General features: G+C 30.4%; 1 protein-coding gene across 1 annotated transcript; it reads right to left on the bottom strand.

The window, feature by feature from the left end:
- Nucleotides 1–8405: 8405 nt before the first annotated feature.
- On the bottom strand, nucleotides 8406–18266 carry LOC107444910 (uncharacterized). Its single transcript, XM_016059177.4, has 4 exons — nucleotides 18006–18266; nucleotides 16038–16126; nucleotides 13637–13927; nucleotides 8406–10062 (listed from the first exon to the last, which is right to left on the bottom strand). Exons 1-4 carry the CDS (start codon nucleotides 18077–18079, stop codon nucleotides 10007–10009), a joined length of 510 nt encoding a protein of 169 aa, XP_015914663.1. The 5' UTR covers nucleotides 18080–18266; the 3' UTR covers nucleotides 8406–10006.
- Between the last annotated feature and the right edge of the window lie 363 nt (nucleotides 18267–18629).

The following is an 18629-nucleotide window of genomic DNA, read 5'->3' as shown; positions in this document are numbered from 1 at the left end:
ATCAGCGAATTTATTTACTCAAACTTTTTAAGAAAACAGTTCATTTATTTACAAAATATATTTTAAATGTATAAGAGAGCAGCGTTAAAATTTAGATCAGAGAAAAAAAATTGAATAAGTTCTTCACCCTACCAATTCGGCATAAAAAATTCAGGATAGTGTTAAATTAGAATAGTGTTCAAAGTTAATTCAACCATTAATATATCAACTAGTTAAACTATATTATGGTGCAAATAAATTTTTTTTTAATCTATGTTCAATTTGACTGGAAACACAATTTACTTTAGCAGAAACCTCAAATGAAGATAGAAGGTCTTCACATGGATTATCATAAACTAGAAATCCGATATTTTAGTAATCCATTCTTCTTAATTTCCTCTACTGTGCATTATAGCAGTTCAAAGGTTGAACTTTTTTTAATTTTCTCCCTTTATGTCAGTTCCTTCGGACTATTAAAGTTTGCCGTGTTAAGACCATCTCCTTTCTAGAAGGTGTTGCTCGTATAACATGTAGCTTATTAAAGAATAATAGTTCCTTTATTTACTCAAGTTTTATCATTGCAGCCTAATTGTTATCGCAAAATACTAAAGTGTATAATTCGCGTTATAATTTAGATTAAAGTATCAAAAGTTACATAACTATTGCGATTAGTCTTGCAGAATGTTCATATCTAAATAAGCTAATTATAAACAAATGTGCGTCATTTTTATTGTGAAAATAATTGTTAATTCATTAACGAAAAAAATTGTTTTCAGAAAATGTGTAATTTTTGTGTAGCATACATTCAAACCTTTCTCTCTTTTCATTCTCACTTAAATTAAAAAGAGATGACATCAAAAATGTTACGTTAAATGTTAGTTAAGTTACAAAAAGAAAAAAGAAAAAATTGTTTTCGCATTGAAACGCATCTTTGATTTGAGGATTATTTTATTACGTTGTTGTTACTTATGCAACTTGCCATATACCAGTAAATCTACTAAGGGAAATCGTAGCGAATATTTAAGGCAGAGGGTGCGTTTCTTGTTTTACAGTGGCGCCATCTATAGCTAAGAATACGATTTCAGCCACATACACGTTACAGTCCGTTTTACAGTGAGAACCCTTTCATACTTCATTCATGCATCTACAAATCCTAATTTTGACCTGAACTAAAAAAAAAAAAAAAAATCAATTCAGTACTCTACTTTACATTTGTTAAAATGCTGGCTTCTGAAAGTTTAAATTTTACTGAACTTAAAACTGCTTGTAGACACAAGATTTACAAATTTATAAAATTTCTAAAAGATGGCAGCACAATACAAATAAATATCTTATAGAATGTATGAAAATCATGATGTTTTTCACCCAAACCGCTCTTCTGAAACGTAGCTTATCATTATATCGCTTATCAACAATCTAATTTACATTCAATTTCCATATTCAGTCCTTTTTAAATAATTCAAAAATAAAAGCATCCGCCAACTTCAAATATGATAAAATTTAAGTTGACACATAGACAAAATGCATAAAATATATATAACAGCTGATAATTACGCGGTGTTGTTTTTTAAGGGCTGCTGATATTTAAAAACAAAACATTGTGCTTTAAATTGACAATTCAACTGTTACATTCGAACCACTAGGAAACATTTTCCCTAAAAAATGACTGCAAAACATAATTAATAATTTTTAGGCTTCCAACACATAAAATCAGTCTTATATTTTTGAAAATGATATTTTCAACATTATTCTATAGTATTTACACATTATTAATCCATAGTAATGTGTAAAATTCACATCAATTTATATACCCTATGGTTAATTTTTACAATTATGATTAAAATTATTTTTACAAATGTAAATATATTCACAATTATCTAATGAATAATTATAGTTAACAACCATTACTTTGATATTAAACAGTAAAATTGCTTATAAGATTTTGCTATTTCATGTACCAATAATAACATTTTATTTGCAAACTTACTTAAAACTTTATTAGTTTGCAAATAAAATCTTATTTTTGCAAATGAGATATTTCGTGAGAAATATTTATATTTTCATTTGTATGATTTGATAAAATTTTCATAAATAAAATACTTATTTTAATTGCTGGGAACGCAACATTAGGACTTACATTTTTATGCATTTTCACCTCACTTTATGAAATTGTTGAAAATTGAATTATTGAAAATTGAAAAGTTAATAAGCCTATTTTATTAAGTTTATAAACCAAGTCACTTAATCAGTCAGAGATGTGAAGAAGCGTAACTTTGTATAAAGCATGGCAATAATTTTATAATCTTTTATAACTAAACAGTGCCAAGCTTTTGTCTAAATTAGCAGTTGTGTAAAAATAATTGGTCTTATCTTGTAGCTTCCCTAATGCATAAAAAGTGATATAATGTGTGAATTTCGATATAAGCAGGAAAATAATTGAGAGAATTAAAAACTAAACTATTCAATAACGTTCATCAAAAAATGAGTACTCGGACATGAAAAATAATCTAAAAAAAGATTGCAATGTATAAATTTAATTAATATTAAAATTAATTAATTTAATGTTAAATTAGCAATTGTGTAAAAATAATTGATCTCATCTTGTAGCTTCCCTAATGCATAAAAAGGGATATAATGTGTGAATTTCGATATAAGCAGGAAAATAATTGAGAGAGTTAAAAACTAAACTATTCAATAACGTTTATCAAAATATGAGTACTCGGACATGAAAAATAATCTGAAAAAAGATTGCAATGTATAAATTTAATTAATATTAAAATTAATTAATTTAAAGGAAGTCCCAGAAAAGTTTTTATTTCTCATTATATTAAAAATTTGTAAGAGTAGATACAAACTCTAAAAGAAAAGTTGGTAATTTTGATTTTATGGCGCTGTTTAATTATAAATAATATAGATTATAATTATAATAAATTTATTAAATTTAAATTATAAAATTAATTGCTACTTTTGTCAATGCAGAAATGGTGAACAAAAGACTGCTTTGCAATTAAAAAATCACCTTAAGCGACAAAAAATTTTCAAATTGAGACTTTTATAGATTTGGCATCTTTGCATAGTGGGGCAGCATCCAAGGTTTCGTGGCCAAAATTAGTGTTTCGATAAAATTTGTTTCAAAATTCGTATTTAGGGGTTTTTATGTGCAGGTAAATTGAATTCATAGTTAAAATTTTGAAATACACTAAACATCCCCCCCCCCCAAAAAAAAAACAAAAACAAAAAGGCAGCTGAAATATGGCGAGCAAAAATAAAAAAATATTATAGTACGTTTAAATAATTAAATATAACAATGAAAATATAATAATTTTCGTAATTTTATGCTAAAAATGAAAAGCAAATTATATTTCCGAAGTAATATTATAAAATAACGCGAAAGCATGAAAAAAAATCATAATTTTTGTTTTTCGGTATATTTATTTCACCTTTGCAATACGGGCAAAATGGGACAGGTTTTTTCGAAAGAAGAAACATCAAAGAAGACAACAACAAAAAAGTTTAGCTAATTACCTCGTGGAACTTTTTGGAACTAATTTTCGAAAGTTATTCAAACATTGTAAAATGTCAAATGATAAGATATAAACTATAAGTTTGTCAAGAGTATTAACTAATCCAACAAATTGAAAAGTTGTACTGTAATTTAACACTAATTACTCTGATAAAAATGTAACAGTAAGGTGAAATTCCTATATACATTTCTGAAATAAAAATTTAAAAGTTGCATTTAAATTAATATTTTAAATATAATTTTCATTAAATTATACTCTCGTCGGTCCAAAAAGTAAATTATAATGTTTGGAATGATTATGAATACTTAATTTGGAATATATTAAAACTGCCTACACATATTTTAGTGGAAAAATTAATATTTTACTTTTGGCCAAAGATCATAGTTTTCTGGCTCACAGTGCTTTGTATGGCATTATTTTCAAAAATAAATTTTATTTTATCAGTTTTTGACATTCGATTTCAGAGTTCATATCATTCGCAATAGAAGGAAAATAGTTGTACCACTTTTCTCAGAATCTACCGTGAAGCACTTACGTTATTTTTACAATTGCAGGGAGATGAGACCTGTTAAACGAGTTAAGGTATTCAAAGCTAATAAATAAATCCTCAATAATTTGAATATTAATTCTAAAATTTAACTTTATGTTTTACTTTATTTTTATGAAGGTCATGTGTTTTATATTCCAAACACGGATTTCTATTTTTTTTAATTATTGTTGAAGTTCGAAACTTTTGAGACCTATTTCATTTTGCATGTTTTACGCATTATCTTTCTTGTTCAAGGTCTCGAAAGAAAGTTACTTTTTCAAGGCCAAAATATCATGTGTGTCGGTGTTTTGTTTTTGGCAAGAATATTATTTTAAATACTGCATAAGAAGATTGTTTTATGAATTTGAATTGTGTTAAATTTTGAAAAGCTTTATAGTCTAAAATAATTTATTAACCATAAATTAAAAAAATTTTTCCGTTCAGATATTTAGTTTTTATTCCTTAAAAGGTTCACGGAGGCGATCGAAAGAGAAAATTATATTATGAAGGACATTCAAGTTGACATTATGTTCTTTAACGTAGTTATCATCTTATGTGTTTCTCCTTAAATTAATGAAATTAAGAGAGCAATTTAGAGCTAAGTGTTTAAAGCTTTACATTAATTAAAAACACATTTATCTTATTATCTAATTTCTGTTAAATTAATGTTAGTTATTAATAACTATATACAATAAACAACGTTTTAAGCTACTTTACAATTCACAAATTTCGGACAAGAAGTAATTTAATCAAGACAAAATATGTCATTAATAATTAGATATTACAATAAGTTTTTAAAATGCTTAGGGAACACTGCTAAACCATTTATTACTAACAAGCTAACGACAGCCTATTTGCACCACTTTTTTTCTCGCTAAAATTGATGAATTTTGATAATTAAAATTATTAATGTTGAAAAAAATTAATTAGAATATAACACTTTTACTTTTTTTAAAAATAATTATCAAATATAAATTAATAATCACAATTTTAGTTGCAGTAGCTCAAAAGACCTTCTAATGAGGTGAACAAAAACCTCCTAAAAGAAAGAAGGCCTCAGCACGGAGCAATTTAGTAATCCGATGTAACGAACATAAACTGCGCAGTGGATGAAAAATAAGAGAGATGTCACTACATTCGGGTTACTAAAGAGCGCTTTGGTCTTAAATACGAACGATGTCATTGCGTTTGGACTACTAAAGGATCAAATTTCTCGTTTATGGTAACCCGTGCTGAAGCCTTCTCTCTTCTAGAAGGTATTGAGTGAGCCAGGTTCCAGTCGCACCGATGGCTGATCGATAGGAATTCCGCTAGCACCGATCACAATGCTGACGTAAAATACATATAGTAAAAGCCGGATCATGATTTAGAATCCCGTTGCCGTAGGGCTAACCATGGGAGGTTTTTGTGGTTTTCTTCTCCATGTGACGCAAATGCTGATTAGTTCCAGCAAAAAGTCGTCCACGGTGGCTGGTTTGCTCCAATGTGGATGATGGAGTACCTTTGTCTTCTGAATAGGGTTCAAAATCACATGGTTATGGTGTGTCATATTTATAGTCGTAAACCATATAAAAAGGCTTGCTATTCAACACCGGTTATGAAATAAAAAACCTAAAAATTTTTAAAATCTGATTCCGATTAAAAAATGTAATCATTTTTCATAGGTTTTACAGATGAATGGGGAGTAAAGTTAGAAGTAGTTTGAGAACGTAAACTAAAATTACTGTCCTTAGTATAACGATTCTTTATAAGAACAATAGAAATGTAAAAATATAGTTTTCCTTATTTTGGAAAGCAATAAAATTCAGGTAACTAAAATATAGCTTTTGATAAAGTTTTTAATTGCAAAGGAAGAAAATTTACCCTGTAAGAATGTTATTAATTATTAAATACAGTTATTTAATAAAATACTAATTCGAAAAATTTCTTACCAGGAACAAATCCTAAGATTTAATAATTGGAATTTGGTTTAATACCTTTAAAAGTGATTCACTAGTTGTGAGTGTAAATAAAAATAATTTTAAATAAACTGAATAAAGGGAATTCAATTTTTTGAAGCAACTTGAAATGTCCATCATAAAGATTTGATTTCATCTTCTATAACTAGCAAATATTAAAAATATTTTTAAAAGTACAATAGTTTTGAATATAAAGAAAAATATTTATTTGAAAAAAATAAATTTGTGAACGATTCTTTCATTTAGCATTTTTTAAAATTTCTGTGTACGTTAATTCAATAAAAATCATTTTAAATAAATTTCATAAAGAGAGCGAATCAAATTTTTTAAACATTTTTACATTTGATTTCAACTTCTAAAAATAGTAAATAACTATATAATTCTCGATTCACCATTATAATCTTTAATTTTTTATTTTATTTTACTGCAGATATTATTTTTCAAAAGTCATTAAAATTCAGGAACATCATATCGGATAGTTGTTGTTGTTGTTAATTTACGTCGTACTAGAGCTGCACAATGGGCTATTGGCGACGTCATATCGGATAGAATAGATAAGATATTATAATCGATGTGAACAATGTGTTAATGATCCCCAGTTCATCATTATAAATTTAGGCAATTTCAGAATTGTAAAGTTTATAATGAAAATCCTGCTAAAAGAAAAAAAAAAAATCCCGAAAACACGGAATTCCGTAGGTACATACGTAAGAAAATAGTATGTCTTAATTACGTTAATTATTTGGCGATGTGCTAGATACCGAGAAAAAATTATTTTTCTTAATAAAATTTGGAGCATAATAATACCGTAGTTAGCTTGTATTTTCGATTTTTTTTAAAATAATAATGCCCGTATATTAAAAATTTACGAAAAATTGAAAATAATGTGGAACTATCTTTACTGTAGCCATTTTTTAATATTATGGGGGTACGAATTATCGAGCATTTACGACTTAATAAAAAGATTTAATGATTAAAACGTTAAAAATCAACAAGTCTTAGAATAGTTATCATAAAAAATAACATAAAAATACTTACTTAAAACGTTAACTTTCATAGTCGCTTCAAACTACATTTATTTATTGCTTTATTGAAATTATATACAATTGCAGGCTTGTGTGCTCAATTTAGGCTTATAAACCTTTGTCAAGTCGAATGACAGATAGAACAATTCAGAGAAGGACATCAAGAAGAATACATTCAGAGTTCGGTGGGATTCGAATCCGCCACCTTCACACTTTACACAGCGTTTGGCGAGCGATAACGCTCGTTCCGGGAGGCTCATATATTCATTTATCTGTACAAGCATGCATACAAGTTTGTGCGCTCATTTACATAAATGAGCCTTATAAGCTTTTGTCAAGGAGAAGTTGTTGTTGTAGTTCATTAACGTTGCACTAGAGCTGCTGTTGTTGTTGTTACTTTACGTCGCACTAGAGCTGCACAATGAACTATTGGCGACGGTCTGGGAAACATCCCTGAGGATGATCCGAAGACAAGCCATCCCAATTTTGATCCTCTGCAGAGGGGATGGCCCCCCTGCTTTGGTTGCCCAACGACCTGCACTCGAAGTCGAGCACTTTACGGTAGAACAGTTTAACGAGGACCCATACCGCACACCCTCGGCCTCTACGCAGACTGATCGAAATGGTCACACACTGACAGCAGCCAGTGAAGCTTGACTTCGGTGATCTGCTGGGAACCGTGCCTTAACGATCAGTCCACTGCGGGACAGTGCGAAGATGCATACCCTGGTAAGGGTGGGTTTCGAGCCCGCTACCTCCAAGCTGCAGAATGTTTGGCGGGCTGCACCATTCGGTTAGGGAGGCCCCGTAAGCTAAGTGAGTGGTCTTTATACCGGTTTACATTTGATTTAAATTTTCGATTGCTCATTTCTTTTACGTTTTCTAACACTTGAAATATCAAATTTTACCTGAACCTATAATGACGAAACAGTTTGAATAGTTTTAGAAGCTCAATCTTATTCTCAGCCATAATTAGCTGATTGTGACCAGTTACGTGCACTTTATGAACTAAATGAAACGTAACTTGGTTAAAGTTTCTTGCTTATCAAAGTCCCGCAGTGGACTGATCGTTAAGACACGGTTCTCATCAGATCACAGAAGTCAAGCATAAGTGGCTGCGGTCAGTGTGCGGCTGGGTGACCCACTTGGATCAGTCTGCGTAGGGGCCGAGGGTGTGCGGTATTGGTCCTCGTTAAACTGTGCTACCGTAAAGTGCTCGACTTCGCGTGCAGGTCGTTGGGCTATCGAAGCGGGGGTGCCATCCCCTCTGCAGAGGATCAAAATTGTGATGGCATGTCTTCGGATCATCCTCCGGGATGTTTCCCGGACCGTCGCCAATAGCCCATTGTGCAGCTCTAGTGCGACGTAAATCAACAACAACAACAACAACTTGCTTATCAAAATTTATGTAAAACCTTAACACTCTCTGTAAGAAAATTAAAATTTTAATTTGAACTCTGTAATTTAGCGAAACGTTAATAAAATCACATGAATGTTAAAATTGTATTAATTTTTAATAACTTATTAATTATTCTTCATGTCACACTTTAAAATTTTCCTTTATAAAATCTACATATTTTCTTCACATTTCTTTTATGAAATGTGCTAATCTTCTATACCTTTCCGTTAAAAAACCTTACATTCTTTGAAATAAAAGAATTATGGTAATTTTATCAATCAGGAGTTGGCTTGAATTATGCCAAATAACTCTAAATATAACTATCTTTATTTTGAAGGGATGAACTTACTTCTAAAGGCTTGATTCGCTTAGTCTGATGACATAAAGTTAATGGGAAGGGCATAAGTAAGGAACCTTACTGAAAAAATTATACCTGAAAAAAATTGTTGTTTGTGGTAGTTTTTGACTATCAGGAGTTAATCTCAACAATAATCTCAACTGTATTATTCCAAATAATACTGAACTTGATTAATCTTTATTTTGCCTGGATGAACTTCTAAAAACATATTTTATTTAATCTGATAACATAAAGCCATCGGAAAGGGTAACAAATAATACAATTAAAAAAAAGGGAATTGTTTTAGCTTAATTAAATGAGACGGTATATGTCGTTCAGTTTTGTCCATGATTTCTTAGTGTTGATTATTACTAATTTATTGATCATTTACTTTTTTCTCCCGTACGAAAAACGAGTATTCAGCTAGTCCAGAATAAACTCGGACTTATGTTGTTGTTGTCGTTGGCCATTAAGACAAGGGGTACGGTTGTTCTTGTTTTCCAGTGGCGCCATCTATAGCCAAGAATTCGACTTCTTGCCCACCCATTTACAGGACGGACCCATTCATTTATCCAAAGATCATGATTTTTATCTAAACCAGAGAACGATTACTCTCCAATTCAGTTCCCCATAGGTATAATTTGTTATGGAAACATGGAGGACTTTGCAACCCGACAGATTTAACGCGCACTTCTCATATTATACTACACGAGGATAGTTCGGCAGCCTGGCTTCGAACACCAGTTCTCACGAACGTGAGTCCAGCGCCCTGTCAACCAGGCTATCCCGGTGTCACTGAACATATCTTTCAAATAATTATTTTTTACAAGTCATGTTTTTATACAATAATCCATAGCGTCATGTTAGTTATTATACAACAATCACATGTCAAGTTGGCATACAATATTATGTTATTATACATTAATATGCAGCGATCCATACAACAATTTACGTCCCTATACAACAATCTATTTATATTTCAACTGCAATTTTGCAATTGAAATATTGATAAATATCCTTTTTAATGTCTGTTTGACGGCACAACTCACAATATTTCAATTGCAAATTTTCAAGTAAATAAATGTCTCGATTAACTTCTGCTTAGTATCACAACTTTGATGTACAGATTATAATGTACAGTTTGTTCAATTTTTATTTCACTTTGATTGATTTTCTTTTAGAACTTTCAAAAGACAATGTTTTTTTAAAAGTTTTCATTTTGTATACAGACAATGATAAGGAACTATTTTGGATTTCACTGAATTGTTCTCATTGTATCATTCTTTTTCCGGGAAGACTTCATCAGTTTTTCTGAAAAATATAAAGAAAAAATGGTTATGAAACACCAACATTAACACGATTAAAATCTTACAATTTAACTTATGTCTAAAGCAGCGGTTCCCACGAATACGGAACACTAAATAATCAACCTTCTTTTGACGAAACCCGACTAAAGTTTATTGTTGTTATTGTCAACGTTATAACTTATAGAAGACTATTTTTAAAATATTAGAGGAATAGGAAAGTAATGTCGTTTCGGAGCATTAAATATTCGTTAGTTTTAAAAACCCATTCATTTTTTTGATCCGTCATTGAAAGGTTGCTGCTAACGAGGGTGAATACACTTTTGATTAAAAATAAAATCTTGATAACGAATATCAAATGCACCGAAACGGCATTACTTTCCGGTCCCCCTAATATTTAAGTAGAAGAATGCTGCAGACTTTTCGTTGTCTTATCCCTAATAATTTCAATTTAGGTTTTATGCCCTACTGTTAAATTCGTAGTCCTTGTGCTATATCTAGTCTAGTTATGAATTGGTTTTTGGTGTATATACATAAACTGAAGATGAATAAATAATCCGAATTATGGTTTACTTCGAATTGAGAACTTAAAAGAACTGCTATAAATGTTGAAAATAGTTTTTAGGAAAATATATTTCTTTTTTAAGAAAATAAGTTATTTTTATTTTAATAAACAACACAGTTAAAATTTTTTATATATGCTTGCTCTTTTTATTATTTGTTCAATATATTTTTACTAGAAATATTATAGTTCCTTTTGAAAAATGCCATTTCTATTTAATAGGTCTTTTACTTAATTTCTCAAAGGCAGACTTAAGAATAAATAAGTTATGAATTATAAGTTGGATCTAAATATATTCGGAGGTTTCAAAATCTCTCACTGGTTAAAAAAAGAGTACTAACTCGCGGAACCACTTTAAATCTTCCGTGGAATCCTAGGGTTCCACGGAACACTAGTTGGGAACTGCTGCTATAAAGCATAACATTTCTTTACAGAAACATCAAAAATGCATATGAAACATTTTTAATCATAGCCATCGGAGCCGTGGTGGCTCAGGAAATAGAGCATTTGCCTTTAAATGAGGTCACCAGGGTTCGAATACCAGCGATGACTAGTCGAAACGAATTCCACACGTTACTCGCACCGACCAAAGTGCTGACATAAAACATCCTCTGTGGTAAACGGATCATGGGTTAGAGTTCCCTTGCCGTCAGGCTAACTGTGGATGGTTTTCATGGTTTTCTTCTCCATGTTACGCAAATGCGGGTTAATTCAATAAAAAAATTCTTCCTCAAAGGCAAATTTCTCCCAATACTCGATCCAGGATTTCTTTTGTCTTCTGGAATGGGTTCAAAATAGCAAGGCTATGGAGTTGAACATTTTTAGTCGTAAATTCAAAAAGTGGTTCAGCTGTTCAACGACGGTTATAAAATCAAATATCATACCCATTGTGCAGGAGAGACAAACGCTCGAGGGCTTCGCATTCCTAGAACTGTAGGGGACACTGCGCCGGTGTTATTCGTAACATATTTTAATGATAATAAAAATTTCTCTTCATGTTAAAAAAAATGCAAAGGCTGTTTCGGGTAATCAGCTTTAAGTTACATTTTAGTTTGTTGTACAAAAAACTATAAAACTTTGAAACTTGAAATTACACAGATATGTAAAAAGTACAGGGAGCACACCTAGTACAGGGAGCACACTGAATAATTTGTTCGAGAATTACTAACTGTAAAGCTTGTAGGAAAAATTGGTAATCTTCCATTTCATTATAATTAAGATGTTAACAAAATATTCTTACTAATGTACATCTATATTTGTATTATTTGAAAATAAAATATTCTGTGTGTTTGTGGAAAATAGTGATGTTTAAGGGGGGGGGGGTAGCATAACTGAATGCGACCCAATAATGGGGTTTGGCTGGTGGAGTCTCCTAACCTATTTTAAAATTTATAATATCTTTTTAGTTTTGAAAGTTCAGAAATATAGCTTACTGTATAATCACACAGATGAAATAGGAAAGGAGGTAATCTCCAAATTAATAGCTGAAGGGTCTAGAGAAGCCTCACAAAAAACTTCATATAAATCAAAATAATGAAATGGAAAATAAAATATATCTAAATACTCTTAGACTATTATTTAAACGCTGTTCTTAAACGCAAAACTCATTGCGTCTAATGATTGGATCTTCACTTTCTAGGACTCAACCTTTATGGCTCGAGTGGGTGGTCACAAATATACTAATTAATTAGTGCAGAAGATATTAAGTTAATAAAATCAGACACAAGAACTTATTTTCCCTGAATAAATATACCTTTTTTTCAAGGGATACAGATTCCTGAACCCAAAATATAGGGGGTAGCCGTAATCTGGTAGATATGATCCCAAAAATTCAGGCAGTAGAGTTTTTCAAAGTTTGGACCCCTTAATGTGAGTCTTATTTTTTGCATATTTCACCATATCTCCGGAAATTTTTAAGTAAATTGAAATTTTCTTTGCATACAATTATAAAATTCGTTTAGCCAAAGAAAATTCTCCTCAAACAAATTTTAGTGAGTTTTTGTTATTATTTTATTTAATAATAATCGAAACTTTTTTTGAATAGTAAGGTATGCAATTTTTTACATCATTTCAAAGAATGTGTTTTTACTTGACAAAATACAAAATTTGAGCAAACTCGGTCGAATAGTTCCTGAAAAATTGAAATACGTCTTTTTCAAAATGTGATTTTTCAGAAACAATTCTTCCGATTTCGCTCATGTATTATGCCATTTAAAATTGCATTCTTTAAAATGATGTAAAAAACTGTTTACATTACATTTCAAAAGTTTTTCGACTATTATTAAATAAAGTAATAAAAATAAATATATACCTAAAGTTATATTTTGCATGGAATTATCTTTGCATAAGCGAATTTTATAATTGTGTGCGAAAATTTTACAATTTGCTCAAAACTTTCTGGAAGCGTGATGAAATATGCAAAAAGTAAAATTAACAATAAGGGGTAAAAACTATAGATAGCTCTATATTGGGACTATATTTCCTAGATTGCGATTACTCCCAATATTTTCAGGGTCAGAAATCCGTTTCCATTAAGAAAGGTATATTTATTCGGAGAATGAATAAGCAAATAAATAAAACTATATCAGCAAAAAAGTAAATAAAAAATATGACTACATGCACAGTAATTTTTTTTACCGTAACAGTAAAAGGGGGCGAATGTACTGAAATGTTTTTACAGTGTGCAATGTTTTCTTTAAAACTATCAAAATTATTAGGATATTTTGATTTATTAAACTTTATTTGAATCCTCGGGCCGAACAAGGTTGACTCAGCCTTTCATCCCTTCAGTGGGTCGATAAATGAGTACCAAGCATGCTTGGGAACTAAACACTGGGGGTTCCGCGTTTGGCTGACCACCTGACCGGAACATCTACTCCTGCACCCCAGAGCCCAAGGTCAAGAAAACTGAGATGGGCACAGTAGGCCTTGGCCCTCTATGGGCTATCCTGTCGCTGAGTTTAGTTTTTAAACTTTATTTAAATAAGTTAAATACTACAAACATTCACTTTTATTTTACCTTTTACTAAATTTCGTAGTACATCTTGATGCCATTTGCTGAGAGTCACTTTTGCTTTGAAACTTCGTTTTTTCGAGGTTGCTTTAGAATCAGTTGCATTTTCATCATTTATAGGTTGAAGTTGATTGGCTGAAATATCAGTTGAGTTATCTTTTACCCTTTCTGATTCAGTATCGTCCTCTATATAGAAAGTATCAGTCTCAGAACTATTTCCTCTCTCCGGGATGAACGTTCTTGACAAAAATGTTGAAAGCGGACTTTGTATAACTTGTAGTGGCTCACTTGCAATTACTAAAAGGAAACATTTAGTATTTATTACAAAAAACAAATTTAATACGTAAATAGATATAGTTCATTCACCGTAAGAAGATGATTGATCTTCAGAGAGTTCATTTCAACGAGGGGAAGTTATGATGCTAAATTGTCGTTCTTGCTTTTCCCCGTCTTCCCAAATCTTCCTTTAATGCGTGACAACTTAATCCTGCTTTAATTTATAGACTCGTATCATGATTCGGCCTTCAATCGCCTTCTTACGGTTGCTGCACTGTAAATAGTGACAAGCAAGCAAATATAACTGAAGTTACCTATTATATTTGTAAAAATCAGGTAGGTAGATACTTTATTTACGTCACACTAGAATTGCACTACTGTTTTTCGGCGACGGTCTGGGAAACATCCCAAAGGATGATCCGAAGACATGACATCGAAATTTCGATCTTTAGCAGAGGGGATGGCTCCCCTGCTTTGGTAGCCCTACCACCTGCGTGTGGAGTTCAGCACTTTATGGTAGAACAGTTTAACGAGGACCGATACCGCGCACCCTTGATCCCTACTAGATGATCAAAGTGGTCACCCACCCGCCTACTGATCGCAGCCAGTGATGCTTGACTTCAGTGTTCTACTGGGAGCCGTGTCTTCATGATCAGTCCACTGTAGGACTGAAAAAATCGGAATCATTTATAGTTTAATATGAAACATTGGCTACTGTTAAATCATTTTTTAAAATGAATTTTCAAGCACCTTTTTTTAAAGGATACAAAAGAAAAATTTCTTTAAACGACTTCTAGGACTGGGATTTTTAGGACTGGATCACAAAACTAAAACTTATTTTAACTAATTTCATTTCATTCTTCATCATATATATATATATATATATATANTCGAAAAGTCCTCCATGACGGCAGATTTCTCCCAATACTTGATCCAGGAGTTCCCTTGTCTTCTGGATTAAGTTCAAAATTACAAGGCTATGGAGTTGAAGATTAGTAGCCGTAAGCCCTAAATGTTTAACGACGATTATAAAATCAAGGGATGTGAGGGCTGTTGAACAGTATACTAAAAAAACTAATATTTTTTTTAAAGGTAAAATGCCACTGCCAGTATACATTGGTCCAGTATACGCAAGGCTGATTCTTTTTTAAGGTCAAGTGCCTTTGCTCTTGACATTAATTATACTGACCGTTGAGGTGAAGGGTTGTCTTTGTGGTCCCGAATAAGCTCACTGCTGTTTGTCTCCCTTTTACGAAGCAGTATCATATTCTCAAAGTACAAGAAAAGTACAATTCTGATATGTGTTGTATTTTTTAAATTTTAATGTAAATAATTTTCCTTGCATCTAAACTTAGTAATATCCAAGTATGAGTTTCTGTCTGTATCCTCAAAACAATGAGAATAAACTTATTCCTCTATTTTTTATTTTTATTTTTTGACTAAACATTTCCCCAAATGTTTCTTTAGAAGTTTAAGTTGCTATGAAACTTTAAAGTTTCTCTAGTTGAACAAACTTTTTTTATACTTTAATGTTTTACAAAGTAGGTAAAAGAGTAATTTTGTTATATATATATATATATATATGAAGTCTGAAATTAAATTATTTAAAATCAGTTTTAGTTTTGTGATGCCAGCAATGCAACGTTCCTCATGTTCTGAAGAAATAGAGGAAATATTGTAGTGCTACCTCTGGGATTCGAACCCCTGTTTATTCGGTCATGAGTTTGACAGATCAGGCTTCTCGACTTAAGTATGTACCTAGCTGCAAGGAACTAAGTGGTTTCATAAAGTGTATTAAATTCGCGGATAAAATTCTAGTTGCTTAACCGCATATTAAGTGAAAACAGCTAATAAATAATTTTTCTCACAGTTGACAGTTTGAATACCATCTTCTTTATAGTTATTTGACTATTTTTGTTCAATATGGTTATAAAAAACAAAATTAAGCAAATTGCTACTTAACTATTTTTTTCCGAGAAACTTTGAACAGTGTATTGCCTTTGAGTAAGAAGCTACAATTTTTTCCCCGAATTATAAGAAGATATTTATCTATTACCGAATAATAATAATCATTAACTTCAAATTCATAACAAAATCATTGTTTATTGGTAACAAATTGAACATTCATTACCTATTGATTTTTCGATGACTAATAATTGTCTATCCGGTGTTCTTTGGGTATGTAGAAAAATAACCATCATGGCTATGAAAAGTAATGATCTGAAAACGAAAAAATCTCCTTGCAGAATATTTGTTTAAAAAACTTTTACGTTCATAAACTATTTATAAAATATTATGTAAAAAAATTTAAACAAAAGAGACACAAAAAACTGTGTCAAAAGTTTATTTAATACGTAAGGAGTACTATGTTTTTTTACATTTAGAATTTAAAGGGAAAAAAAAAACATGCTAATTTTTAAACACTGCTTGGAGAGCTTTATCTTAGGAAAAAATATCTTAACTATAAGAATAGTTTTTGGAGTTTAGTTATTACTCAATAAATTATAATTCATACAACGGATCGAAAGTTTTTTTCAATATAAACATGTTTATTTTAATAATATAGGGGAAATTTCGTGGTCCTAAAATGTTCATTTTCCCAGAAGCCGCGCAAAAGGCGAATATTTAAAGAGTAGTTCCTAACCTTTTTAGATAACTGATCCACTTTTCGAGTCAAAAAACTTTCAATACTAAAAACGATAATACTATTAATAATGAGTAAATAATGAAAAAGACTTTGTCTCATTTTAAGTCTCGTTTAAAAGATGTTGGAAATATACCTTTCGACCATTGTTAGAAACACTTTTTATTCTTCTTAAATTAAAATAATAATGTGAATTTAAATAACTCATATGTAAAAGCTTTAAATTGTTTGCATGAAAATAAATTCCTCATATCACTTCGAAGTTTAAATTAAATATTTAATTAAATGTTATTTTTCTTATATGTTATAAAAATATGAAATAATTGATATCGTTAATGTACATAATCAGGATATAATATGGCTATAATATATATATTTAGTACAGCTATTACTAAATAAAACATATTTTAAAATCTAATGAGAGAATTAAGATAACAACATGATATAAGGAAATAGTAATATTTTATAGTATCCCCTTGATTTCTTAAACAAAAACACATAAAGTAATTTGAAAGTATATGAATTTTTTTTAATAAAACGAGTTACAAGGGAAAAAAAAAGTAAGCAATTTAAAAACTTTTTCAATTTTTTTAAAAAGCAATTTATTAACATAACTAATTTAATTATTTTAAAAAGATACCGATTTCTATTGCGAACAAAAATAATTCTAAGCCATCAAACCAAAATACTAAACAATTTTAATGTGCACTTAATATTAATTTTACCTTTAATTTGCTAAAGACCCTGTTCGACAACAGGCCCTAACAAATGCCCTTAACTTTCTTAGCACCCCTTAAACATTTTCACCACCCTCTGGGGGGATTTCACCTACGTTGGAAAAACTACACGGGGAAAAATATTCTGATTAAATTACCGTACGATATAATAAGGACATTTCTGAAGAAAACCACAACATAATTCTGCTTAATAAAACCAAAATATACCGTGTATAAACCATTCATTTGGTAATTTTTCCACTAATAAGGTAACGGTTTACCGGAAAATCTAGTTTTTTTAAAATTATAGTTTTCATTACCACACATTTAGTGAAAAATACAAAACTGAAAAGCAATTCATCCGAATAAACGGTTTTTTATCTCATTCTCTAAGGTTTCATGATAAAATTACCAAAGTTTACCTCATTTACCAAATTTTATCACACATTATAAAACCATATTTTATAGTAAATTTTATCAAAATCATTGCCGAAACGCTTCGGTAAAAATTGCAGAGCTTTTATTGTTTCCATGGAGCCAGAATTACGGTAAACTTAAAATTTTCTGGTAGTTTGGCTCATAATTTGTTTTCTCTGTGTAGTATTTAAAAGAGTCCCACAAACTTAATGCACTGCTCAACACTTAATTTTCTGTCAGTTTGCATGAAACTATAATAAAGAAAATGTTTTTCCGAAATTGCATAACATGTATTTTTTTTTGAAAAATTATAATGACTTACCCTAATAAGGCCCCAAATGATAACGATTTTCCAAACTTTTTTGCTGGTATTGTTTTGTGACATCCAAATTCCATTCTACTAAAAATTTCAGCAATCGTTCTTTAAGAAATCAACTTATTTTCGCAGCACGATTTTCTAAATACCTTTAGAACCTAAGAAAACTTTTCACTGTTAGATGACGTAACAGAAAATGGAGTACTAAACTGGCAGAGAGAGAAAACAAAAAGTTGAATTTGTTATCTTAATTTTATACAACAGACTGACCAAGTAATTGCGTCCTTGATATTCTTGCGCTGCGTTTAAAGTTGATACTTTTTTTTTTGAACTTTGAAAATATATTACGGAATGATATAACTCTAATAATTAATGTGATTAAGAATGCGTTTTTTAAAATCCAAGTAAAAAATAATTTGAAATGAAATATTTCTTTTAAGGAACTGAAAATGTTTACTTTTTTAATATTATGATCTTTTTTCATGATACGATTACAAACGAACATCAGCTAATCATAAAATATCAATGATTACAAAACAACATTAACAATAGAAGTGTGTTAGAGGAAATTAGGTTAAATAATGTCTATATTAATTATATATATAATAATGATATTAATTTCCTCTAGCA

The sequence above is a fragment of the Parasteatoda tepidariorum genome, chromosome 7 (genome assembly GCF_043381705.1).
Source record: "Parasteatoda tepidariorum isolate YZ-2023 chromosome 7, CAS_Ptep_4.0, whole genome shotgun sequence".
Lineage (NCBI taxonomy): Eukaryota > Metazoa > Arthropoda > Arachnida > Araneae > Theridiidae > Parasteatoda > Parasteatoda tepidariorum.
This window is presented reverse-complemented; position numbering and strand designations above follow the sequence as displayed.